The 26,049-nt window shown below is 47.5% G+C and overlaps 1 protein-coding gene across 11 annotated transcripts in view; it reads left to right on the forward strand.

Moving 5' to 3' along the window:
- The window catches only part of nav3 (neuron navigator 3), a 391,548-nt gene that overhangs the window by 321,977 nt on the left and 43,522 nt on the right, over positions 1 to 26,049 (forward strand). For 8 of the 11 annotated variants that reach the window (XM_079334642.1, XM_079334635.1, XM_079334638.1 and 5 more), the window contains 3 exons: positions 10,222 to 10,330; positions 19,706 to 20,125; positions 21,723 to 21,845. In XM_079334642.1, coding sequence (XP_079190768.1) covers positions 10,222 to 10,330; positions 19,706 to 20,125; positions 21,723 to 21,845 — 652 coding nt within the window. Of the gene's footprint in view, positions 1 to 2,847; positions 3,796 to 10,221; positions 10,331 to 19,705; positions 20,126 to 21,722; positions 21,846 to 26,049 lie in introns of those variants that run through there. The other 3 variants (XM_079334643.1, XM_079334644.1, XM_079334637.1) reach the window with 2 other exon arrangements.

Raw genomic sequence — 26,049 nt, forward strand, 5'->3', positions numbered from 1 at the left:
ACGGTAAAGGTTGTGTGGCTTCAATGTCCTCTGAAATAATGCTCAAGGTTTCAACCACTGGGCATTAATCTGAGGGTTCTGTTTAATCAGAAAGTTGTACTTGATGTCTAAATATGGATCGTGATCATCCTTGTTATTAAAATAATAGAGCAGGTGAACTTTGACAGTCTTACAAAAGGCAACCCAAGACGTCCGGTTCAAAGCCCATAGAAAGGCCGGAGAAGAGAAACAACAGCGTGTGATTACAGCGTTGGTTTGTCGGGCTGTCAGAGACATTCCAAAACCTTCTGCTTTGCTCGCGGCTTTTCCGAAGCCCGTCATTTGACGGATAAAGTTAGACTGCAGCACCGACCGTTCCCTTTGTTTGGAGGCCATTTCAAACACTTGCTGTTTTGCTGTCACACATTTCATGGTTATTGTTATCTTTCTTTTTCAATCGATGGTCATAAAGGAGTCTCTCAGAGAGGGAAGTTTGAGTGTATGCATCCCAAAGGTAGCACATAAAGAGGCAGCTTGTTTCACTAATACAGCCTGAACCAACGTGAGAGGGACCATATCCAAACAAAAACCTGTTGATTAACATTTAGAAACACTGCTGTTATAAATGGGTTAGTAAGCCCCTCCCCTTTCCTATACGATAAATTAATTATCCTTTAAACAACAACTGAGTGACGGGTGTCATAGAACGCCACTTTAATTTGCTGGTCATTGTTGGGCTAAATTCATTCAGCTCACAGGACACCGACTTTTAAAAGATAAGAGAGATGATAAGAAACAAACTGGGAATCTCTTAAAGTCAGGATTGATCGTTTCCTCCAGATCCACTTTTTAAGATTTTGGGTTGAAATTTTTTTTAGGTCCTGGCAGAAATTAAGAACTCAGGTTCTCTGAAAAAAGGAGCAAAGAAAATCCATCATCTGTTTCAGTTTGTAAGTCTGTAAAAACTTCGACCAAAGTCTGCCACGAGGTACCAACCTGATGAACCAATCACAGCCCTCCCTGTCTCCCTGCTCTCTGATGAACCAATCACAGCCCTCCCTGTCTCCCTGCTCTCTGATGAACCAATCACAGCCCTCCCTGTCTCCCTGCTCTCTGATGAACCAATCACAGCCTCCCTGTCTCCCTGCTCTCTGAAGAACCAATCACAGCCTCCCTGTCTCCCTGCTCTCTGACGAACCAATCACATGCCTCCCTGCTCTCTGATGAACCAATCACAGGCCTCCCTGTCTCCCTGCTCTCTGATGAACCAATCACAGGCCTCCCTGTCTCCCTGCTCTCTGATGAACCAATCACAGGCCTCCCTGTCTCCCTGGTCTCTGATGAACCAATCACAGCCTCCCTGTCTCCTTGCTCTCTGATGAACCAATCACAGGCCTCCCTGTCTCCCTGCTCTCTGATGAACCAATCACAGGCCTCCCTGTCTCCCTGCTCTCTGATGAGCCAATCACAGCCTCCCTGTCTCCCTGCTCGTGCTCTCGCTCACGCTCAAAGCTCGTCATCGAAGACGGAGTTTATACTGAGAGTTTACTTAGCGCTGAATGAGGCGACGTAGTTTCTACACGATGAAGAGATGAGCTGAGGTCACCTTCTGGAGTAACAGTGATTGTGCATGTTAATGAGGGGGCGTGGCTTTAGAGGGAGCACAGAGGGGAGGAGGAGTAAATGGAGCGCTGAGGGAATGCTACTTTCAAAGTCATGCTAGTTTTAGCACTGCAGTGAACATTGATGAGTTATTTTGGTTGTTTCTTGAGTTAGAATCACAGAGATTACGATGCTAATTCTGTTAGCCCTTTTGTGGAAATTTTAATTTATTTATTAGCTAACAATATTCCATGCCATTCAATATGTACGTCACTTCGATTTCCAAATAGCTAATGCATAGCGTACATTAATATGGGCGGTGCATGTTCCAGAGGATTTTGAACAGTTGGAGATAATCACATTAATGACAGCACTTCACTGAAGGATGTTGTTGAGGGTAATTTTTTACACATGATTAGAATAACCTTGATTATTTGATTTGGTAATTAAGATTGTAAAAATGGTTGGTGAGACAGCTGTGACTGATAGTGACAGAGCTAATAAAGCCAGCACTGATTGATGGGGATATGTTGGTTCTGTGTTCTCATTGTTGATTCGTGATAAGCTGTGGGCTCTGCTGCTTTAGCTCCTCAAGGTAGCATTTAATTAAGTCGGGCGGTCGGCATGGTGCAGCGGGGGGGCGGCGAGCTTACAGGTGCACTGTCCAAACAACTCACTGTCACAATGCGGGGGGAGACACAGAGACAGAGAGACAGGGGGAAGGGTAGTGAGAGGCAGGAAAGAGGGAGGTGAAGAGAAAGTGAGAGAATGAGAGGGATTAGGAGGAAGAGAGGGTGATAAACACAGAGAAGAGAGGGAGAGAGAGAGTGAGAGAGAGAGAGAGAGGGAGTGCTGCAGGCTGCATGCTGGAAAGATCAAGCAGACGGAGAGCTGTGTGAGCTCCGTTCGCCGGCTTCACCACCACTCCGCTGCGAGGAGCGAGAGACCGTCAGAGAGTCAGAGGGGAGGCGAGAGGAGCGTGGCAGCGAGGCGGTAATTAAAGGAGGGACAGAAGGTGGAGGGAGAGACAGATAAGAGTGAATGAAAGAGACTGTCATTTAATAGGGAGAAAGATAAAGAGAGAGTGAGCGCAGAGAGCGCAGAGTACGTGTTGGTGAGGGAAAGGAGATGTAGCGAGTCGTTCATCCACGCCCCTGACTGTGGAGAAGGAGAGACACGGAGCCAAGAAGACAGAGGAAAAGCATGAGGACCAGGGAGGGGATGGAGGTGCATTGCTGAACGTCTGATCAGGAGTATGGGCTGGATTCTCCTTACATGCCTGAGAGGGAGGTTTGCTCTCTGCTCTACTACCTACACTTCGGCTCTCCAAAACCTGGACCTCAGTCTGGTGGCGTGGAACGAGGGGGACACATCGCACAGCCTCCTCCTTCCCTTCGTCTGCTCTCACACTGACAGCGCAGCCAAGATGTGAATCAGAGAGAGCGACACGCAGGTGGAGGCATAGTTTTACTCTCTGAGCCACAAGAGGCAAACCAACAAAAAAGGTAAGGGAGTGAAAGCAGGAAGCAGGGATGAAGCGAGGAGCAGAGTTCTCGGTGTACCAGGGGGGCAGCCCGGCTCGACGGCCTCCGCAGCCTCTCCCCGACAACCTCAACCTGCGGATCAAGCAGCGCTCTCTCACCAACCTGACCCTGCTCAGCGATGGGGAGCAGCGGGTGTACTCCTTCGAGCTCGACGACCCGCCGCCCCGTCTTTCACAGCGTCCAAACTCTTCCCCGTACTCATCGTCACCACAGAGGGCGGGAGGCAGCCTGCAGGGGAGCCCTCGGAAGGAGGCTGTGGCGAGGGGCGAAGGCGTGCGCGGCACCAGGGCTCGGTCCTTATCCCTCTCCCTCACTAAGGTGCTCTCCAAATCAGAGCACTCCCTCATACCAGTGCCTTGGCGATGCAAGGGGGCAAGCGGAAGGCCCCAGCGGGCGTCGTACGGCGGCCACCCTCGGGTGGACCCGGCAAGGAGGTCCAGAGAGGAGGTCCGAGCGGATGAAGAGGTCAGCAGTGAACATTCAGATGAGGAGCCAGCAGTCGGAATGGGTGGAGGGAAGAAGGGCTCAAAGGAGAAGGATGGAGGCTACTGGGCAGAGGAGGAGGTGTCAGGGGGAGGTCCTCGTGAGGGAACAGCTCAGCTGGATAAAGAGGTGATCCTCACCATGCTGGGCGACCTGGAGCAGGCGCTGCACACACAACCACGCCCACGTAAGTCATCACAGCCCGGAAAGTTTAGGAAGCATTAGCATGAATGCAGCCTATAGACATCCCAGGGATTACCTTCCTGCAGCAGGCAAGGATTAATGTGACAGCAACACGAGTTGGTAACTCTGCACACGGAGTAAAAGAACATGTGATTTACTCAAGGTCGGCTTGAAAAATGAGCAGGACATAGAAGTGTCAGAGGAGACAATCTAAAGGCTTCTTTTAATCCTCACACTTTAACAAATTAGGATTTTTAAAAAGATCCTTCTTTTGACGAGATTCATGTGACACACACCCTTCATGTGCAACACACACACACACACACACACACACACACAGTCACATTGACAACAGGTGATATAGAAGCACCTAGAAGCTTTGCTCTCGCAGCAGTCGTTTGAATTCATGAACAAAGGAAGGTAGAAAAACAGCCGGACTCATATGTGCACAAAACTTCTAAAACCTCCTGAATGTTTTTTTCAGGATGAGCTGCATGTGTGAACACATTTTCAATCACACTGCACGACGTGAGGCGGAGAACTCAGCAGGGACGACGTGATGAAACTGCTTCTTTGTTTTAACCCCTTGTGGCCTGTTGTCGTGAATTAGCATCAAACCGCTTCCGCTCCAAATGCAGCCAAAACAGCGTCCGTATCCCTCCACAAACCGAGGAACCTTTAGCAAGCATCAGTTTGTCATAGGGGAGACAGAACATCTGTTTGACGTGCTATGTATGTGCTGTTTTTATGTAATATCTACTTATGTGCTCTTTTTAAATAAACGTTCTCAACTTCATTTAGCATCTGCTTGAAAGCAGAAACATGTAAAAAAAAAAAAAACAATACTTGGAAACAAATTCAGGTGTCAAGGGGTTAATCCGCTCTGCCGTTTCTCCCTCATATTTTATGGAACTACACGTAAATATGAATGATCAACTAGTCATAGAGTGTGTTGCTTTGTCCTCCCCCTTCTCGTCCAGCGGGGAAGGTCTCACTGTGAGGTGAATGTGTGGACAAGCAACGAGGAAACGATTTCAGGGGCGGCCTGCCTGAATTTCAAGTCTTCTTTCAGGAACACGTCGTTTTGGTGACGTGTGATTTGCAGACTGTCACAGCCTACAAACGAGGCGCTCCGCTGTGTGCAAAGCGTTATTACCTGCTGATCTGTGAACATGTACCCACACAAACCTCAGCAGAAGCTCTGTTTACATCTCGCTCGCCTCCAAGGAGCCACTGAGCTTCCAGAGTGAACTCCCATGTTCAAACCTGGCTTTTGATGTGCAGGTAAAAGGGGGGTTTTTCAGAGGGCGGCGGTTCAGTTGGTAAAATAGATCCTTTAGTGAAAAATAGAGACGATGATTGTGACTCTGCAGACAAAGCAAAGTGAGATGCACCGCACAGCAGTGAGCAGCTTTGTGCTGGTTTCCTTGAGGTTGAGGCAGGATGCAGCACAGAGGACAAATACCTTCAGACGTGGAGGATGGAAAAGCAACACCTCGTCCAAGGAAAAAGGCTTTTATTACTTACACCTCCCTCGCTGCCTGAGTCACACAGCCAGCATGATCGATACCTTATTATTACACCTTTCACTGCGCGACTGTTTGTGTGTGAGCCTGCATTGTTAGCCGTGCTCAGTTTGTGCATACAGGTGCTTTTGCTGTATGCAATAGTGATCTTTCTAGATTGTTTTTCTTAAGGACTCTGTCATCCTGTCATACTTGTGCTTCGACGTATCCAGCTGCTGTCTCGGCTGCTTTTGTGTTGGGAGCCTCGGGGGAGCAGTTGTCTTTGAGACGTATTAACAAGCTTTCAATGCCTGTTAGGAAACACATTCAGAATGACGGCCGTAAACTCACATGTGTGTGAGAGCTGCCATCACGACATGAGAGAGAGAGAGAGAGAGAGAGAGAGAGAGAGAGAGAGAGAGAGAGAGAGAGAGAGAGAGGGAGAGAGGGAGAGAAGGAGAGAGAGAGAGAGAGAGAGGGAGAGCTAATGGTTCTCTGTGTTTGTGTTGTTATGCATGTGTGTGAATTGTGAGCAGATGACAGGGATGTTTCCTCAGTTTGAGCGAGGGGGAAGAATCAGTACCAACAAAAATGCATCATTGAAAAAGACAGGAGAGACACGTGTGTGTGTGTGTGTGTGTGTGTTTGGGGGTGTGTGTATGAACCCCTCAGTCCCAAATGGCAGTCATTTGCATAATGTTCTGTCATCTTTATCTGTAGCTGCATTTGTTCTACAGCCTGCAAGAGTGTGTGTGTGTGTGTGTGTGTGTGTGTGTGTGCGTGTGTGTGTGTGTGTAGGTGTGCGTGCATGTGTGTGTATGTGTTCCTTCTCTGCCCTTTCCCCCCCCCCCCCCCCCCGCCCCGTCCCCTCCGACCTGCTCTCTGTTTGGCTGCTTCACAGCCTCACCGGAGCCAAGAGCTGGACAGCAGCTTGAATCCAAAGCAATGCTTTGTGGTTTCTCACCTCTCTGTAATTTTGGACCCTGAAGTGGAAACACAGACGTGAAGGAGCAGCCAGTGGTCACACCCAGCTGGTCTCAAACACAGCAGCATGAGGCTGGAGCTGCCCCTCTACAGCTTGACTGTGTTCATGAGATGTCGAGGTCTGCTTGAGGAGGTGGAGAGGGCTGAATAAAACGAAACCTGCACTCGTCTTTTACAGTCACATGTCATGCATCACTTAATGAACTTACACACTAAACATAAAGAAGGACTTCATGTTAGCTGCATAACAGAAACATTTAGCAAGCTCGTGTGAGGAACTGATGCTGCAGAGGGAGGCTTTGTGTGGGCGGTGGAGGTGTCCATGTTACGTGTAGGTCTGATCAAATGTTCACGTTTGTTGTTATTATTGTGGATCCGGGTGTGTGGAGGCTATTTAATAATGCCGTGTATCGCAGCACTGATCATGACCTCAGTGTGAGGCCGTCACTTAAATGTGACCAATTTGAGCAACATATATTTATTTACTCTCAATGTCAGAAATCTATAATGCTCTTTCATTGCCTTCTAAGAATAAGTGTTTCACATCTCTTTGACATGCATGTTCAGAATTTCACACTCCTGATATTTCCTGGAGGAGCTGGATGTGTTCCCTCTGATTTCACCCCGAGTTTCTCCTGCCTGACTCCTCGGGATTTGTGCCGCAGCAAGTCCGAGTGAGCTGATGAGAGAACGCAGTTCAGTTACTACCTCTGTGCACATCACTCAACCTGCTACGTCAGTATTTTGTTCCCCGCTCTTTAGTCGCTGAAGTCCTTCCTTTGGGCTACATGTAGCATTAACAGCAGACCACGTCTTCTTTGTTTTTTGTATTTTTTTAAAGTCACCCCCCCGCCCCCCCCTCCCATCTGACAGGGTTAGCTCCCCGCTGTGAGGAGCATGTGTGGCCAGTCCTCCTGAAATGATCAATAAGGCTACCCCTGTGTTCATGTTTAAAGCCTTAGACACTGAGCAGGCTGTTGATGAGTGTGTGACACGTTGGAAGGGAGGACGTGTTCGAAGGCAGCTTCTCCATAAGGATATTAGCTGCTAAGGATTTAGCCGCACACGCCTGTTTAATCCGCGGTACGGCTGGCTGAGCTGCTAAATTGCACATAGGTTGTGTGTTTAAAATGAATCTGAGTTGTGAATGAACGTGTGCTTGTGTTTGTCTGAAAACAGCTTAAGGTGAGAGCCTCGGACTTCTTCCTGCAGTGGATCGCTCACTCACACACTCACAAACACAACAACAACAAAAAAAAGGAAGCATAAATGAAGCCACGCGCCTCGGGCTGCTTCTCAATGTTGCATGAAGTGTCCGTACGTGATGGAGACTCCAGGGCCAGATCTCCTGAGCACAATGTGTAATGGGGACATAATTGGATCTTTCCAGAAGGGACCCTGCTGGGTGGAGGAGCAGGGAAGACACGAGAGCTCAGCGACGCTGCACCCGAACATGAAATGACTGTGGCATGCCATTCTGGGCTTCAAAGGAGAGTTTTCATCTCTCATGAAGGTCTGACAGGAAAACATCCAGGAGCTTCAGTGCTTTCTCCTCTCCTGTAAGGTGTTCAGACAAGATCACATCATGCCATCATGTTTGTACTGACCAGAGGACAGACAGCTGATATGGGGTTAGAGACTCTTTAGCCTCACACAACCTGCAGTCTGTTTGCTCTGCAAAGACAAAACAGGACCTCAATTATACCAGTGTGCTCCGACTCCTCCGAGGTCAAGCTGCAGTGTAATAGAGGTCAAGTCCTGACTTCATTCTGAGAAGATTCTCGAATTCAGACCGTGTAGTGTTTGGATTTTCTTGAAATTGTAAAATCGTGAAATATTTTTGATTCAGATGATGCATAGCTCAGTTAGCGCCAAGAGGCCGTGCAACATTTATTTATTTCATTTTTCTTTAACCAGGTTGGTCCTGTTGAGATGAAGGGAGAGCTGGCCAAGAGAGGCCGCAAGCAAAAAGACACAAAGTTGCAGGAGAATACACGAAGGGAGACAAGGAACAATTTACCAAACATTTGAGATTATAATGGGACCGTCTATGAGTCAAATCTGGGAGTCAGCAGTTCAATCAATCAACCTTTATTTGTATAGCGTCAATTCACAACAGGTGTTATCTCTTTACAAACAGAGGACCTTACTGTGTATCTGTTAACATTACAAAGAGAGGCTCATCATTATGTTTACAAACAGCAGGTTAAAGACCTTACTCAATATATATAATGATATCAATTCAATAATATGTTAATATGTGACTGCTGTAGGAAGGTGCTGCAGGTGGACCTGAATGCTGCAGATGTAATTGAGCAGTATTTAGACAATGCTCTCTGCCTGTCTGGTTTTTTTTCCTTCCACAAATTGAAATGGCGTCACAGTGGTTCCCGTGTTTCTGACACTCTGGAGTTGAAACATTAAACATCTGCAGGAGAGACATGACCGAGGCAGCTGAAGATCCAACAAGCGTCACCAGGGCCATTCTCTCCACATCCACGGTGCCCTGTGAGCACACTGACTCGAACAATGTGCACTGTTACACAGCAGACAGCCAAACAGGAAGATTGCTGTCAGTGTGCACCATGAGCTACAAACAGCCTGTGTTGTGCTCGTCTGTTCAAATTACATCTTCTTTTTTTTCCGCCATGTGCGGGAAAAAAGACGGGGACTGTTGGAATGCCGAGACATAATCCAGACTAGGATTTTGCACACGGTGGCTGGATTTTTATTTGAATGAAATGTATGCACTGTGTGCATTTTTGCTGGAGAGTTTTATCTTCGAGCTTTGGGGTTAACTCTGAAATTGATTTGTGTAGTTATCCAGGGAGAACTGGCTCAGCTTCTCTGCTCATTTTCATCACCGACGTGCTTCATTTTCCCGCACATAAACACCTCAACTAACCGTTTTTCTGCTCCGGGCACTGAGCTGTGCCACGGGAGTCGCTTTGGGGCTTTTTTCAAACCTCCAACCTACTGCTGCTCCCGTTGGCCCCCCTCGCTGTAATCATAAAGAGCTGCTGTTGGTAGGTCTGCTCAGAGCGCCAGTAATCAGTGCGTTAAGACGGAGCTCGTTCTCTCTCACCTTAAACGCTGCATCACAAGAGATCTGCTGCCTCATTCATCTCCTCCATGAGACAGTTTTCCTCTTTTAGCTGGAAATCAATGTGACCGGCATCCATTCTACGTCTCATGCCACTTGTTAATTACCCATTCTGTGGTACCCGCCTGCGGATATCGGCTAGCTTGATGAGCTAAAAGAGAAGCTTAATTGGTGCAGACAGGCAGATTCTTTGGTGTGTGCCCACAGCTCGCAGTTATGAAACGTTGCCCACCCTGAGCTTATTAGCAGCACTCCTTCACAAAAAACGCCTGAATGAGAGAGCTGACGAGAACACAGAGCATACGACGGGCTTTCAGAGACGTAGCCTGCCGTATGAAGACGGCGGACTGAAGTGGCAGAGATTTCCAACGGGCCGTGACGAAGAAGCAAAGGAGCTCTGACAGAGTTTTGCTTTCCCAGGATGTGGACTGTGTCCCCAACTAACTGACGGAGTGTGTGGTGTCATGGCACGGCATTTCTACATGGGCCCGAAGGGAAAATGTCAGGACTGAGTAAAAATGATGTATCCACTTCTCAGACTGAGAGAAGTCCATGTGGTGCAGGCTGACAGGCTGAGTCATTGTACAGCCTCCCAATAGCCAACGTGAGCTTTTTGGGATATTGCACCCGCGCCGCCTGTCATAATGATCGACCATCATTTTGTTTCCCTGCTGAGATATTTAGTGACAGCCTCCAATATTTATGTCAGATATGTCTTCATCACGTCTCGTATGTTATGCTGTTGCCTGTGGAGCCTCTGTAGGTACGTGTGATGGCTGTGTGCACGTGAGGCCTCCAACGCGTCCGTGAATCATGTGATTGTAATGTGTGTCTGCAGGAGAGGATCCGGAGACGAGACGCATGAGGACGGTGAAGAACATCGCGGACCTGCGGCAGAACCTGGAAGAGACCATGTCCAGTCTGCGGGGGACACAGATCAGCCACAGGTAGGAACGCACATGGTCCAGCCCCCATCTTTTTATGAAGCACAGAGAGGAATGTTCCTGAACATGCTACACAGACTTCCTCCCAGCAGCTCTGCAGCACCGCTCACATTAACATTTAAAACATCATGCTCCGCTCAGGTCCAGGACTTGAACCTGCATCCCACTGATTCCAGACCCAAGTCACTACTGACTGAGATCCTGTCACCACCTGTTGTCATATTGATGCGACACCTTTGTGAACCAAAGACCAGCCTGCATCCATCAGATTTAGTTGTGTTTGTTGTGTTTTCATGGCAGCAGGTCGACAGTCTAATCCTTGTTTGACTGCACCTTACATTCCTGAAACAGATGGACCGATGTGGATTAAGATGGATTATATACATATATTGGACTAGACTTTCATGATAACCGAGGTTGACTTGCATCGTTTCCCGCGCTTTTAAAAGTTTCCATGTCATCTTTTTTATTTTTTCCTTCTACGATGCTCGTTCATCTCTGAGCTGATCAAACTGCACAAACAGGTTAACGCTCGCTCACTGCCAGACTAGGCCCGGGGCTACGCTAACACACGGACTCTTCTGTCTGAAACCAACCTGCAGTGACTGACATTAACAAGATCTATCAGGGTTTGCATCTGTGTCAGACTGAAATGTTTTCTGAACCAGTTGACGGATGTTACAGAGAGTTTTTAGAAAATACAAAAAGTTGGTGAAACAAGAAGATTCATTTCGGACTCAGGAGCATGTATCCCTGCTCCTGGACTCAGTCCGTCGACCCTGCAGGATGTATTTGAGCGGCTCAGTTAACTGTGATTTCGTGGCGATGCAGAGGTTGTGGTATATGGAGCATGCTTTCACACCTTTCTGACGCCGACACATGAAGCTCAGATGAACTGGTGCCAATTAAGAGGTGAGAAGCTCAGTGTTTGGATGTGTTACAGATGCAGCTGAAGCATGATTCAGAGAGAACAGGACACACACACACACACACACACACACACACACACACTGTGAGCTTCAGCTGATGTGCACTCGTTGATATTATTGTTGTCACATTGTGCAGGTCTATAAAGTATCACAGCTACAGCACATGCAACATTAAGCAGCGCCCTGTAATACACTCCTAAAGCACCGTCTGCTGTCACCTCGTCTTTGTTTGAATGATTACTTTTCTTTCAATCTGCTTAAATTTTAAAGGTTTCACAGTTGACGTGAAACATTGTGCGCCGCCCTGATTCAAGCCGCTGTTGTCTAACGGAGACAAAAAAAAGTGTAAAGGAACACCTCAAACAGGATCATTAATAACTCAGAGCCCAGAGGGGGACAAACGCCATCTGCTGCTTCACTTCATTATTTAAACTTTTTACTGGCTCACAATGAGTGCTTCTGTTTGTTGGGTCTGGTCAGCTTCAAAGATTCAACCCCCCCACACACACACACACACACACACACACACCACCACCAGCACCACCTGGCTCACTGCAGGCATCAACCACGAGCTCTTTTAGAAACCAAATCAAATGCAGAGCGATCTGATTTGGCTGCCATGGTTATTTTAAGACTCCCACGCCTGATTGAACGACTTCTGCTGCAGTCACACGGTTCACTTTGTATCCAAAGAATTTGAGAAAATTGCTGTTCTTGGCTTTTTCAGTCACTTCAGTAAGTCAAGCAATGACAACTTTTGAATCACTTTCGGCGAGTTAACTTTAAATCTGTGGAGATTTTTCTTTTGGAAGGTGTACAACAGGCTGCGCTATCATTCCTGACATGCGGTAGTATCCTCCTTTACAGTCTGATCTGGACACACACAGCGCAGAGAGAGAATATTCTCCTCCTGTCACATTTCACTTTGACTTTTCACCACCTTTTCTGGGAAATATGTGACTCAGTCGCTGCGCTTCGTTTTCGTTTTCGAGCTGTTTTGGCTCATAACTCCAACGTGCTGAAGGACTCATGACTGTGCATGCTACCAATCACTGAGCTCTTAACCAAGTTATAAAACATGGAGGGAGGAGAACTCTGGTTGCGTTGACAGTGCTGAGATACAGAGGTGCATTGAGCCAGATTGAACACTGAGCGTAAACAGAAGATGAACGACGAGAGGCAGGGTCAGTTTGGAAAGAAGTCAAACAGTGTTCATCTGATAAACACTTCTTAGAGAGATTTCACCCGTGCACAAAACTCCTGACAATGTTCTGACATTATAGGACGATGCAAACAGACGCTTTTTTCCCCCCCTGGTGGAATGTGTGCAGGATGTTGGAGTAAGCAAATGCAGCAACCTGTGTTAATATCATGAGAGCAGTGAGTGAGCAGTGAGGTCATCATGTACGTAATGAAGCTGCGTCATGCTGCTATCAACATTGTTGTGTCCAGTTACATGTAGCACAGATACTTCTAACAGCTGATCACGGTGCTGCAGTGGTTAGCGTCGTCGCTACACAGCGAGGAGGTTGCTGGTTTGAATCCCTGTCTGTCAGGAGCCTCTCAGTGTGGAGTCTGCATGTTCTCCCCGTGCATGGCGTGGCTTCTCTCGGGGTACGTAGATGTGAATGAATGTGAGTGTGGCGGGTTGTCTGTCTCGATATGTCAGCGTTGTGATTGGCTGGCGAACAGTCCACGGTGTAACCCCGCCTCTCGGCCAATGGCAGCTGTGATTGGCTGACATCCCTCCCCTCCTGTCTTACACAGAAACCTTCAGGCTGTGAGAGACATGACAATAACTTTGTTCTCGAGATCTTTCTAGAATTACAGCTATAGAGACATGACACTTTTCCATTTGATTAGATTGAAATAATCAACTCCAAACATTGCATGCTGCTGGTTTGTCTTTAACGATGTAAACCGTGACTGATGTACGAGCATCGCTGGAAATATGAAAAAATCTTATGTTTTATTTTCTTGGAAAAAGGAACAGCAGAGCAACCAAAACGTTATCATCTCATCTGAGAGCTGCAGCCCGCTGTACATCCACCTTCTTTCACACGTGTGTGATGTGTAGTGTGTCTGAAGCAGAGGCATGATGAACCTCCTCCAGATGTGTCATCGCTCAAACAAAAGACGTTAGAGCAGACCCACACACGTCAGGAAAAGAAATCCTTTGTCATCACAGTTTAATGTGTCAGCTCCAATTCTGCAAGTCACTTTCCTTGTGTGTCCGTTGTCCTTGGAAAATAACAGCAGCTCTGATTGTGATATCTCTGACTCGCTCTGATCCGACGGGGAGATACGTCCCCAACTGTTAATGATGTTCCCTGTATCACCGCAGCGTCCTCTCCTGCACATTTCCTGGATTTAATTAAAACCAGGCGTCGCCTCCCTCACCGGCTGCCACACGTGTAATGACATTCTGCAGATGATGGACAACTAGCATCTTTTTAAAAGGCCCGTCCCATCTGTGAGCCATGTGCAGCGCGGCCAATCACACGGCGGGGAAACTGCGGCCCAGGCGAAGACGAAATGATAAGCATTGGTTTACTTCAGCTCCCCGGGCTCCTCTGCTCGTCTCCCTCACTCTATTATTTTGTGTGTTTTGCCCCATTTGCTGAGGAAGATGGTGGCCAGGCTGCCGACAGCCATGACAGATGGCCATCCGTGTGTGTGTGTGTGTTTGTTTTTTTTCCTTCTTTTTTTTTTTTCTCCTCTGAGGAGTCTCAGCCAGGCGCGATCAATACAGCACCTTTGTCTTACCAGCACATTTAATCCAGCTGAACCCGCCCGGGGGTCCGGGTGCGAGGTGGTCTCATTCACATGCATCAGACGCACGAAGGACAGTCAGCATGAGAAGCGTTCAAAATGCATCATCATATCTCCACACTAGCTTCATAGAGGACGTGTGCGTGTGCGTGTGTGTGTGTGTGTGTGTGTGTGTGTGTGTGTGTGTGTGTGTGTGTGTGTGTGTGTGTGTGTGTGTGTGTGTGTGTGTGTGTGTGTGTGTGTGTGTGTGTGTGTGTGTGTGTGTGTGTGTGTGTGTGTGTGTGTGTGTGAGCAGTGAAGCATTGGTCTAAGATGGCAGCAGCCCCAGAGTATCGGTTGCTGCTCAATTTTGAACGGTGAGATTAAATGAAAAACTGTGGAGTCGGACATGTTTGTAATCTAAATGTACGGACCGACTCATTCTGTCCCTGACAAAAGCCCGTTCACTCTGTCCTTATCTCTCTTCTGGGGAAGAAATGACTTCAATCACCATGAAGCTTTTGAGGCCCCTTTTACTCATTAATCACTGTTACACGCGAGCAGACGCCACCGTCGTATTCCTCGCTCCGTTTCTCCGGGTTCACACCGCAGACCCAGAGCAGGAGCCCCCAAAAGGTCAAAGGTTACTTTGAAGATCAGACAGATTAAGATATGATCATCAAATCTCAGCTGAGTCCGTCAAAAAGCAAACGTGTCCGGTGTCTGTTCTGTTCAAATTCAGTGAGTCATAGCTTTCACTTTATCATTTTCTAATGCCGGTGCACCAAAGAAGCCACATGCTCGTCTTTATTGTACACATTGTGCACGGCACAGATTTGCCATGCTGTGCACGTTTATTGGCAGTGTTTTATTCACGGATGTAATGTTTCTTCTCGTCAAACATCTGTTACTCGGATGCTGTCAGCAGTGTGAACAATGTGCACGACGTCGTAGTATCCATTTGTCGGCTTCTGAATTTAAAAAGCTTGAAGACAGATGTTTAGGACATCTGCGTCATCGTCACCGTCTCAAACATGAAGCCAGCTCAATGCATGAAGCAGTCGGGAGCACACGTGAGAAACATGTTGTGTTGCCTGAAGAACGACGCACATCTTTTCTCACACAGTCGGAGTTCAACGCCAATTTGCATAACATATTCTACTGTCGCTCGCTCTCTTTATCATTCCTTTTGTTTTTGTTCCCTGGTTGGTTCTCTTCGCCTCATAAAACCCATTTTAAAAAGTGTTGAGTAAAACTCAGCAAACTGGAGGCTGCTGGAAGCTAATGATACCTCAAATTACAGACGCAAATTGAAAGAGGTTTTTTTTGTTGTTTAGCTTCAGTTTGAGGTTCTGATTGAACTTGAACATTGCCTCTGCAATGCAGCAGCTTACCTCGTGTCATCATCATCATCATCATCATCACCCCTCAGAGATCCAGATGTGCCGGGGCCTCCTCAGACAATCTGTATTGATTCACAAAATACATTTAGCGTCCGCCCACTTCTTAATTTTCTTTTCCCAGACAATGAGGAATGTTATTGATTGACATTTGGAGGGAAACGCTCCAGCTGCACGTGTGAAGAAATGCTGTGATCTTCAAGGACGAATGCGGAGCCGCAGACACAAAGGGGAAGTCTTCCTCGCTCTGTTCGGGCCTGAGGGATCTCTGTCTCGTCCTGCGGGGATTCAGCTAACCGCCAGATGACATTTTGAACATAATAGCGTCAGCCGCTCGGGTTTGTTGATTTTGTGTTTACATTTGGAAAACAGTCAGAGCAGGGCGAGCTAAATTATTCATTGCTTTGAAACTGAGGAGATAGCCATGGGTCCTCTTTGAAGCAGGCGTGTTATTTTCTTTTTTAATGTGCGTTTAGCTGACACTTCAAATTGCAATGAATGCAACCCTACAGTAAGAGAAAATTCCTCCACATCCACGATAACAAACCCTGAGCTGTAACGCTGGGTCAAAGCCAGAGACACTCTTCAATCCTGCGAGAGAGCGAGTGCAGCAGTGACAGGATTCAGCTGCAGGAAGGTAATATGAGGCGCTCTTTGACGAGATGAGTTTTCAGTCTATGTTGGAAGATGGAAAGTGACTGTGGCTGTCCTCACTCGTGTGTGTGTGTGTGTGTGTGTGTGTGTGTGTGTGTGTGTCAAAGATGGTTGTGGAGGCAGCGGGGCCGGGACCCTTCCACCAGAGTCCAGATTGAAGTCGGTCGGGCGCTGTGATTGGAGCGATTGCCCTAAATTGCTCTCATAGTAGCAGAGTTTAACGTCTGACCAATGCCAGCCTTAAGACTGAACAAACTACACAGACACACACATGCACACTAACAAGGCAGTGGCCTTTCTGTTGTCGTTTTTGTCTTCAGTAGTGGAGAGCTGCTGAGTTACTAAGCGTTGAAATTGGATTTCAAGGCTGCAGAGACGCCGTCCTCTGACTGGATTTGGATGTTTTGATTTGTTTTGGTTGACTCAGACGTTTCCTGGTGAGTTTCCTCCAGCCGATGAGTTTCGGATGCAATTCAGCGATTGGCCGTTTTCAAACCAGTGATGGACGTAGCTTAGAAAATAGAAAATAATCATAACTGTGATGTGAAATGTGGAGCTCGTTCCCAAACAAAGGTGAACCTTGTGTTGGCTTTTACCTACAGATGCAGAGTTGGTCTACTTCCTGTTGGACAGACGGGGGACAAACCCCGGCGCTTAGCTTGTGCTAGCGTGTGTTAGCATGCAGTGTAAGAGAGACTGCAGTTTGAAAAAAACCCCCAAAAGCTACTGACTCAACCTTTAATGAACGTGTCCAAATACACGTTAGACTGTTTCTTTTGTAAATGATGAAGGCCATAAATCCATAAGATATGATTTTTAACGTTTTAAACTATCTAACTTAATATGCAGTCCCTGTTGTCGCCCTCTGCTGGCCATTAGAGATAACTCAGGAAATCATGTGACGACTTCCACTCCATGTCGTCCATTATTTTACCTCCAGTGTTTTAGTTGAAACTCTTCCAATGTGTGCATTTGAAGGACAGTCTGAGGAGCTGCTGTTTGTAAAGTAGACTATTTGCTATTATAAAAACATTTAGTGACTATACAGGAGGCCTTTGCAGTGATGCAGTTATGTAACTCTATCAGACCTGGTTAGCAGCAGCCAAACAAAGTTCTTCTTTATTATTTTTTAAATTATTTTTTTAATGTTCTTCTTCATATTTATTGCTGAGCAATAACTGATCCCCTGCTGTCAACATGGATCCTTCTCCTGCTGAGCTCTCGGCCAAAAAACACAGCTCCCCCTGTTTGGGGTTTATTTTGGTCTTTGGTTCTGCTTCAGACCTGATGGTGTCATGAAGTTCCAAAAAGCAGCAGGGTTTGTGGGAAATGTAGTCTTTTTTTTTTTTTAAAGTCTCCATATCTGTGAGAATATGAATGATTTATGGTAATCACATTTAATTTGCCAACATAATAAAGAGGTATTTTCTCACTCTCTGTGTTCATAGGTGGCAGGTTTGGGGTGCAGAATTTTCCCGCACCTTGTCCTGCACTTGCTGCTCGACCGTGTCCTTCGTTTTGCATGCTCATTTATCTATCTCAACACCTACACACACACGCTCTCCCTTCAGTTCATCTGTCTTCCTCGCTCCCCTCTCTGCCGCGGGCTGATAAAGATAAGCCGATTTAGCAGGCTACATTGTGTACCAACGGTTAAATGATTTAGATTTCTGTACCGTGCAAAACCGATTTCTGGATTTCCATATTCGGGTGTGATCGCTCGTCAGATAAGAAGTCGCCTCTGCACTTTGACGTGTATGTGTGTGTGTGTGTGTGTGTGTGTGTGTGTGTGTGTGCATTAATTAGTGCTTGTGTGTTGGTCTCAGGGTGTGTTGATGGAGAGGTGTTGTGAGTATAACTGGCAGAGCTGCCCATCTCATGTTGCCACTTGGCATCTCAGGGGTGCAGAGCTCTGCCCTTTCTCACCGGACACACACACACACACACACACACACACACACACTCAAGCCCACAAGGCATATCTCACACCTCTCTCTCTCTCTCTCTCTTTGCAATGTGTGAGACACTGCTTTGAGTTGTCATTGCTTTTGTCACCTAATGAAGGCTGACACACAGACGCATGCATCCTGATCTGCTCCTGTCCTCTTCTTCTTCTTCGACCGCATAAGACGACACAAGATGAAGTTTTTTTAGCTCATATTGCTGCGGTGGAGCATCAGCATGTGATTTAATACAGCGTCTGCATCTGTTCTGACAGCCACATGTAAGCACATAATCCTGCTTACGCTTCTCCTATATGTGTGAGTCTAGTTGCCATGGCGATGTATACCACAGCGTGCAGGGATGTTTGTGCACCGGGAAGCCAACGTCTCCTTAAAGACACACAAATCAGCTGTGTGCTGTGATGTCAGGTGCTTCAGTGTCTCTGACTGGAACTGTAGTGCACTCGTTCTCCCAGCAGAGAGAGCTCACGCCAGGTAGCACGGCCGCCGCGCTCGGCTCTGTGAGTCCAGATACATCAGGCTGCACGGCTCTGTGTGACGGACGGATACGCAGCAGCAAGAGGAGGACATATCTGATGATTCACAGGAGTGATGTGGAGATCTAGAGAGTCTTCATCACATGTGGAAATCCAAAGAGCAGCCGTGTTTTTGTAGACGAAATAAACCAAAGCCTTACTCTGAATCTTTACTTCATTTTTGTCATTTATTGATTTATTGTCTCCTTCTTCTGATTTCACTTCTTTCTTTTTTTTTTGCTAATTCTATAAGCTGTCAATGATCTGTCTTTGGGCGGGTCTTCATTTGAAAAAACAAGAAACATCCAGCATGTGATCCGTGTGTTGGATGGAAGTTGTCTGTAGTGCATGAGTTGGGTCCTTTTGTCCTCCTCCTGCAGGTTTCTTTCTTCGTCTTGGCTGCTTCACTTTGCAAACATTTCACTTATTTTCACACTCACACGTTCGCTCTCCTACAGCAGATCCTTCTGTCCCAACATGCATGCACTCCTCTTGTCTTTTTGCTCCTGGTGATACAAGAGTGTAGAAGACCAGCCTGAAAAACTGAAAAAAAGTCTGCAAATCTGCCTTTATATTTAAACTGTAAAGTGTCATTTCATGTCGTATGTTTCACCTGATTCAAACCAGCTGATATAAGAACGCTTGATCACTTTAAAGTTAGAATCTCTCTCTCTCTCTCTCTCTCTCTCTCTCTCTCTCTCTCTCTCTCTGTCTCTCTCTCTCTCTCTCTTTGTCTCTCTCTCTGTCTCTCTCTCTCTCTCTCTCTCTCTCACTCTCTCTCTCTCTCTCTCTCTCTCTCTCTCTCCGTCTTTGTGATGGTCTGACATGTGTTCTCATGGGAGCCTTCACAAGCTAACACATTGGAAGAAGCAGCACTTTTGGAAGGTCACACACACACACACACACACACACACACACACACACACACACACACACACACTCAGCGGATGTAGAAATCTCTCTGCTAAAAATATGTCTGATCTTTTCACCTGAGTGGTTTGCCCTTCACACAGGAGCTCACCTGATACGATGCTTTCAGTGTCTTGATTCTGACTTTTTCCAGAACAGTCTAAACGCTGCTTAGCAACAGTCGTCTGTTTATGCTGTATCCTGTTCACAAGTTTAAAGGTATTCACTTGATTTCACTTCCTCTCTGTCTCCACAGCACACTAGAAACAACCTTCGACACCACGGTAACCACTGAGGTCAATGGGCGTGGCCTTCCAGCCCTCACCACACGCTCCTCCCCCATGGCCTGGCGTCTGGGCCAATCACAAACCCCACGTCTCCAGGCTGGCGACGCCCCTTCGATGCCCGGCGGCTACGCTGCACCCAGGGCGAGCACGACAAGCTCGGGCACCACCACGGGCCGCTACAGCGGGCACTCGGACCCCTCCAGGTTTGTGTTCAGCGCCCCCCTGAGGCGAGCCTCGGCTGCAGCAGGGGCGAGGGGGGCGGAGCATGGGGAGAAGGGAGCAGGAGGAGGAGGAGGGCTGGAAGGAGGGAAGCAGATGGAGGTTGCAGGGTACGTGAGTGATGGGGACATCCTGGGAAAGAACGGACGGATGGATGAGATCACCAGCGGGTAGGATGACGAGTGCTGAGCACGTTAGCTTCCTGTAATGCTAACCTGACTAACTCTGAGTTCATGCTTGATCAGTGCTTCCTCTTTAAATCACATCTGTCCCTGCATGTTTGTCTTTGGATTAATCCTTAAATTAAAAGGTGAATGTTCACGCTCTGAGGCTGCAGAGTAAAGACGCCATCAGAAGTAACTTATGTCATACACACACAATTACACGCTGCCCACTAAGCAGAGGGAGCACCTTGGGGGTGAAGGACACATCGGACCCCCAAACACAAGTCAGGCAGGAAGAGAAGGTTTGAAATTAGGAAAAATCTGTTTGATTTTTAATCAATATTAAAATGATCAGTGTTATCATTCTCCTTCCCAACCTTCCAGCACTCACTGTTTGTGATTAAACATGAGAGGCTGCGTCCTTTTAAAATGAGCTGCAGACTTTAATACACTTTTAAACTCATTGGTTTCGTCTCAGAAGAATAGTTACCGCTCTTTGAAAACTTCAAGTTGTCTTTGAAGTCATAGGTTAGAAAACGTGACTTTATGTTTGCTGCAGTCGGTGCGGCTGTCGAGGTTGCGAGGCGATGAAACAAAAGGGCGAGGAGGATCGTGAAGGTCTGTCGACCATCTTCAGTTCAGCTGAGCAGCCGACACAGACCAAGAACGCTGCTTCCTTCGCAGGATGGATCCTTTAAAGGATGCTACAGCATCATTCGTGGTCGTGACAACACGACCACGAAGGACGTTTCATGAATGACTCACGACATATGCCTCCTGTTCTTGTTCTAAAGACTTTCATTCACGCTCAGATGTGTATTCATCCAGTCCCCGAGGCCGCTCTCATCTTTCAGAGCGCATTTTTACAAATAGCAGGCTGACGTGCACCGAGGCTAACGCAGGTCTGTCATGCTTTGAAAGGCGAGGCTCAGATAATAAATCTGTTCGCAACCTTGAGAGGCGTTCTCACACTGACGGATCACCTGAATGAAAAAAAGATGACTCCGCTTCTTCAACAAAAACCAAAAACAACAAAAAAAACACCTCTACATCGGGCGTGTGCTCTTCTGACCTTCGATCAATCGAAGCAATAAATGCCTCGCGCCAGTGGGAGGGGTGTTGAAAAGCAATTCATAAACACCCACACAAGAGCTGAGTCCCACTTGGGAGCCGTGCACTTAATATCTGGAAGAGTGGGGGGGGGGGGTCGAAATGGGAGAGGAAGTTAAGCGAGGAGAGATGGAGCACAACATATGTAGGATTAAAGACGTGTCAGGTCAGAACGTGTTGGGAGGGAAAGATAATTAGCTGAATTATTAGCTTAATTAGCTCAACGCTAATGATCTCTGTGTTCCATCAGCCGTGTCAGATTGCTTTCTGGCATTAGCCTCAAATCCTGCAACTTACTCGACGCCACATGCACAGATAACAAACAACAATTTAAACATGCTCTGCTTTTTGTTAGTTCACAAACAGCATGAACGGTCTTAAAGGTGGCTGGTTTGGTTTTCATTAACTGCTCCTAATCAACTCCAAATGCTAAATAGGTCAAGCTGTGTGTGTCAGAGTGAAGCCTGAACTCTCATGAACTCTCCTCTCACAGATACCTTACAGACGGCGGCGGCCTTCATCTGTATGCACGGAACGCCGGGCGAGCCGCCGACGCCGCGGCCTCTCGAGAGGTGTCCCAGAGAGGGAGCAAAGAGGTGCAGGGCGACATCGACAGGTAAGAGTCCATCGGTGTGGACCGCTCCGAGGTCCAGCTGAGGTTTCAAAGGTTTCAAAGACACGCTGGATGGATCAGTGCACTGTGTTGAATATCCACATTTTCATGTGGTCGCTGGTCGGCACACCTGAAGCTGTTAGATGGGAACATGGTTGGATGGAAACAGTTGCGGATGGGTTCGACTGCCTCAGCTGCAGCGACCCTCGCTCGCTCGCTCGCTTCAGGCTTAATCCAGGTGGATCCAGCAGACTGTGCTCTGCAGCCGCTGATGCATGTGCGTGACAAAAGCGGAGCGTTCTGTGTTGAGAGCTGCAGGAAGGTTGAAACAGATCAGCTTTGCCGAGCAGAAACTTCCGACACATCCGCTCACAGCCAATTGAACACGTTTATGCACTCACCTTGAAACTTAGCAACTTAGCATGACAGAAGGGGAAGCAGTAACGTAAACAAAGTCTCTTTCTCATGCACTCTGGACATGTCGGAGAAGTTTCCAGAAGTTTCAGGTCCAGATATTTTCAGGAGCGTGTCGTTCACACGTGCACCCCCGGTACTCTCACAACCAGGTCAGGCAGCTGTGTGGTGCGTACAGAAGGATGAAGAGTTTCATATGATTGTGTCTGTGTAATATCACTACAACATGTCTGCAGATGTTTCCTCAAGGAACACAAAGTCATGACAAGACACAGAAGCATCAACGGGAGTGAAATGTCTCCTCCGTCCATTCTGACCTCTGCTGCCTTCAATCATCAGCTCACCCTGATCTCACAGGGAAGGTTTACCTTTACCTGGGGTGAGAAAAACGTGTCCCTTTGCACTCACACCTGCAGCTCGGCCCAAAGATTTCTGGGACATTTTTAGGAGTGTTGTGTTTGTGTGAAAGCACCAGAAGTTTAAACACATGTGGTCGTCTTTATTTTTCATGAAACTACTGAATGTGTTTTTTTCGGTCGTCGTTGTTGCGACACAGGTAAATATACTGCATCCATGTGAAGCGTTCCTCCCTTTGAGTCCTTTTTTGAAAAGCAGCAGATCTCTGTTGAAGTGTCTTCAGAGTGCTGACAGTACACATTAGTTCGAGCAGAGGTCAGTCGAGCAGGAGGTAAGAGGACGCAGCAGAGTTTTGATTTGTCTTTCAGTCTTTAAAAGGTCATGAAGGGAAGAGGAGACATTCTCCTGTCAGTGTGGACAGAATCAGTCTTCTTAACTGTGACTGTTTGGCACCACATGTGTCCAAACATTGAAGGTAAACTGTTTTTGCCCTTCAGGGGCGATGGCCCCCACACCTCCCTGCTGCAGAGACGAAGAGGAGAGGCGTGCGATCGATTCAAAGCTGTCAGGCAGAGATTGTGATGACAGGCCCTCCGAGAACCGACTGACGAAATGACATTTCCCGCTGTCGCAACTTCAACTTCTGCCAAGACTTCAATGAGGAGTGGGAGGCGTGAAAAGCGATCAGATACGGCTCTCAAGAATTACTCGGCTTTTGTTGCAGAGCTGTAAATTAGTGCAGCTAAAGAGGCTCTGAGACAACCGGACGACGATAAGTCACAGCGAGAAAAAGGGACGCCGTCGAGGTGAGCTGTTGAGATGGTGACGTTTAAAGTGGCAGTCCTGAGCTTCCTGCTGAATCTGTGTCTTTGCTCTCTAATCCAATTGTTGCTCAGCCCAGACGGCCCCTGCTGCTACGTGCTCGCTCTCACGTTCGTCACCGCTGCCAGTCAAGCCCGTCAGCCGGGGGGGGGCGAGTCCGATCACATCTGAGATCGACAGAGCGTCAAAACATGCGAGACCTGTCCAGAGGTTCAGAATTGCCGATTAAGCTGCCCCCTTCTGTCAGTCTGAACGGGATCTGCTTGTCAGGCTGTCAGACTCTTTGAGGCAAAGGGGATGACTGGGATGAGAATAAATATGAACCCTGTGAACCGTCTCTTCCCTTCGCCTGGTCCGACATCTCAGCATATGAATATTCTGCCATAAGTTTATCTCACCTTGCTTTGACATAAATCCCCAAATTTGCCGCCTTTCTCTGCTAAAGTCTGCGTGAGCGCTCTGGGCCTCCGGGGGGCGATGAGGAAATATCGATGTCTGCTTCCTCTTAAGATGCCTGCAGGCAAGAAGCTCCCAATAGGAGAAAAAATTGAACTCTGGAACCCTGTTTTTCTCCTTCCTTCCTCTTTATACTTTTCCTTTACTAAACTGTAAGAATGCGCGGCACACACACACACACACACACACACACACACACACACACACACACACACACACACACACAGTCATGAAATGTTCCCGTACACCTTTAATGCTCCCCCTGCCTCCCTCTGACATGTGATTGTCAGAAGGCGTGCTGTCACTTCCAGCTGACAGACGACAAAGCTCAGGGGAAGAAATTCATTTTGGAAGCGATTGCTCGCCAGGCTTCACACCTCCGGCCGGCTTACGCTCGCTCCCTCGGACAGCAGGACCTGCCGTGATTGGTTCCTCCTTTATCCCCGAGCATTCGTCTTCCTCTCCACATAACCCCCCCAGCTTTAAGTGAAATGAGTCAGGGATAAGACCCAAGTTCAAACAATCTGTCCGCTGACTCTGTGGAACCTTCCGTCCCATGAAATGCACCTGCTGCTGTTTCTTCCTGTTTCTTCTTCAGACCTGCTCTGATTAAAAGCACGTTTTTCACTGTTCTCATGATCATCGTACAACACCTAAAAAACTGCTTTACATCCGCTCCCTCATCTGGGGAAAACACAGTGTGAGCCGTACAGTGAGAGAATATTAAAAAGGTAAAGGGCTGATAATGGGATTTGAAGTGTCTAAAAATGTTAAATTCTGTTTGGTGTTTGTTTTTTCTTGGTTGTTTTTTTTGGGGGGTCGAAGAAAAAAAAAACGACACTCAAGAAAGAGCAGTACTTTGAGTTTCTGGGTGTGTCTTTCCGTACATGAAGTGTATCCCTCCACAGTTGTCCTACATGTTTATGTTTGACATTTTCCGGGGTGAGCAGCATGTGTGAACACAAGCCGTCTCTGTGGGGTTTTTTGCCTCCAGAACGAAGCACAGCGGTAACTCGTGTTAGAAGTTGTCAGAGCAGAGCAGGCTGGACAGTTTTTTGGGGTGATAGATATGAAGTGACAAATCATTTGTAGCCCAGCCACAACAGCTTAAACAGCAGTATTTTATCATGGGTCATGGTACGACTGACGACGCATCAAAATCCACTCTCTCCTCTCCTCTCCCCATCTTTTGGATCTAAAGTACGAGATAAAATTAAGAAAAAGACGCACATGCTAACACACACACACACACACACGTTTGATTCCACCAGTGTCATACAAACATAAACACACACGTCCCTCCACCCTCCCGGCTCCTCCCGGCATGCTGGCAGCAGCAGGACAGAGCTCCTGGGAGGAAGAGAGCCGGAGTCTGTCTGTGCACACAAACCCAGCTCCCGTGAGGCTCATTATGCTTCACGCTCTGCTCCGACCATAACAACTCCCCTGGCTGCCTGCGATGGCGGCTTCGTCCCCGAACCAACAGAACCCCCCCCCCCCCCCCAGGGGAACTTCATCTAAATGACTCATCAGATAGAGACGCATGCACAGCAGGTGACTGAGACCATCTGGGGCTTGAATAGAGTGGGCTCATACCCGCCGCAGTATCGTCATTGCTGGTCAGATCAGCCACGTTGGCGTCCATGTTACCTGGATAAATGCTCTTCTGTGCCAGAGGTGATGTGTTCTGTTTCTGGAGGTGGAAAAAAAAACGAAAGAAAGATGAGAAGTTGACACTCATCAGAGAGTCGTTTATGTCGGGGGACAGTCGACGCTTTTTCACCTCGAGTGTTCAAGAAAAAAAGGCAGACGAGATCCAGGTGAACTTTTGTCTGAATATCTTCAGTCGTTGCTGAAAACAGCGGGCGACCTCAGGTGGAAACACATGAAGCCGATGAGAGGTCGTGCAAAAAATCTGCAGTTCCTCCAATGTCCACAAATTCCTCCAAAAACCAAGAAAACCCATCAGGTAGCAAATTAAAACGCTCATTTTAAACCTAGTTCAAAAAGCTAATATGCTATCAGCTGGTCGACTCTGTATGGGGGGGGGAGTTCCTTTAGAAGTCATATCTATTGATTTGATTGAGCCTTAATCTGTACATTGCATAAAAAGGGGCGGAGTCTAGTGAACTTGAGTGAGCCAGCAGGTTTGACTCCC

The sequence above is a fragment of the Symphodus melops genome, assembly GCF_947650265.1.
Source record: "Symphodus melops genome assembly, chromosome: 22".
NCBI classification, from domain to species: domain Eukaryota; kingdom Metazoa; phylum Chordata; class Actinopteri; order Labriformes; family Labridae; genus Symphodus; species Symphodus melops.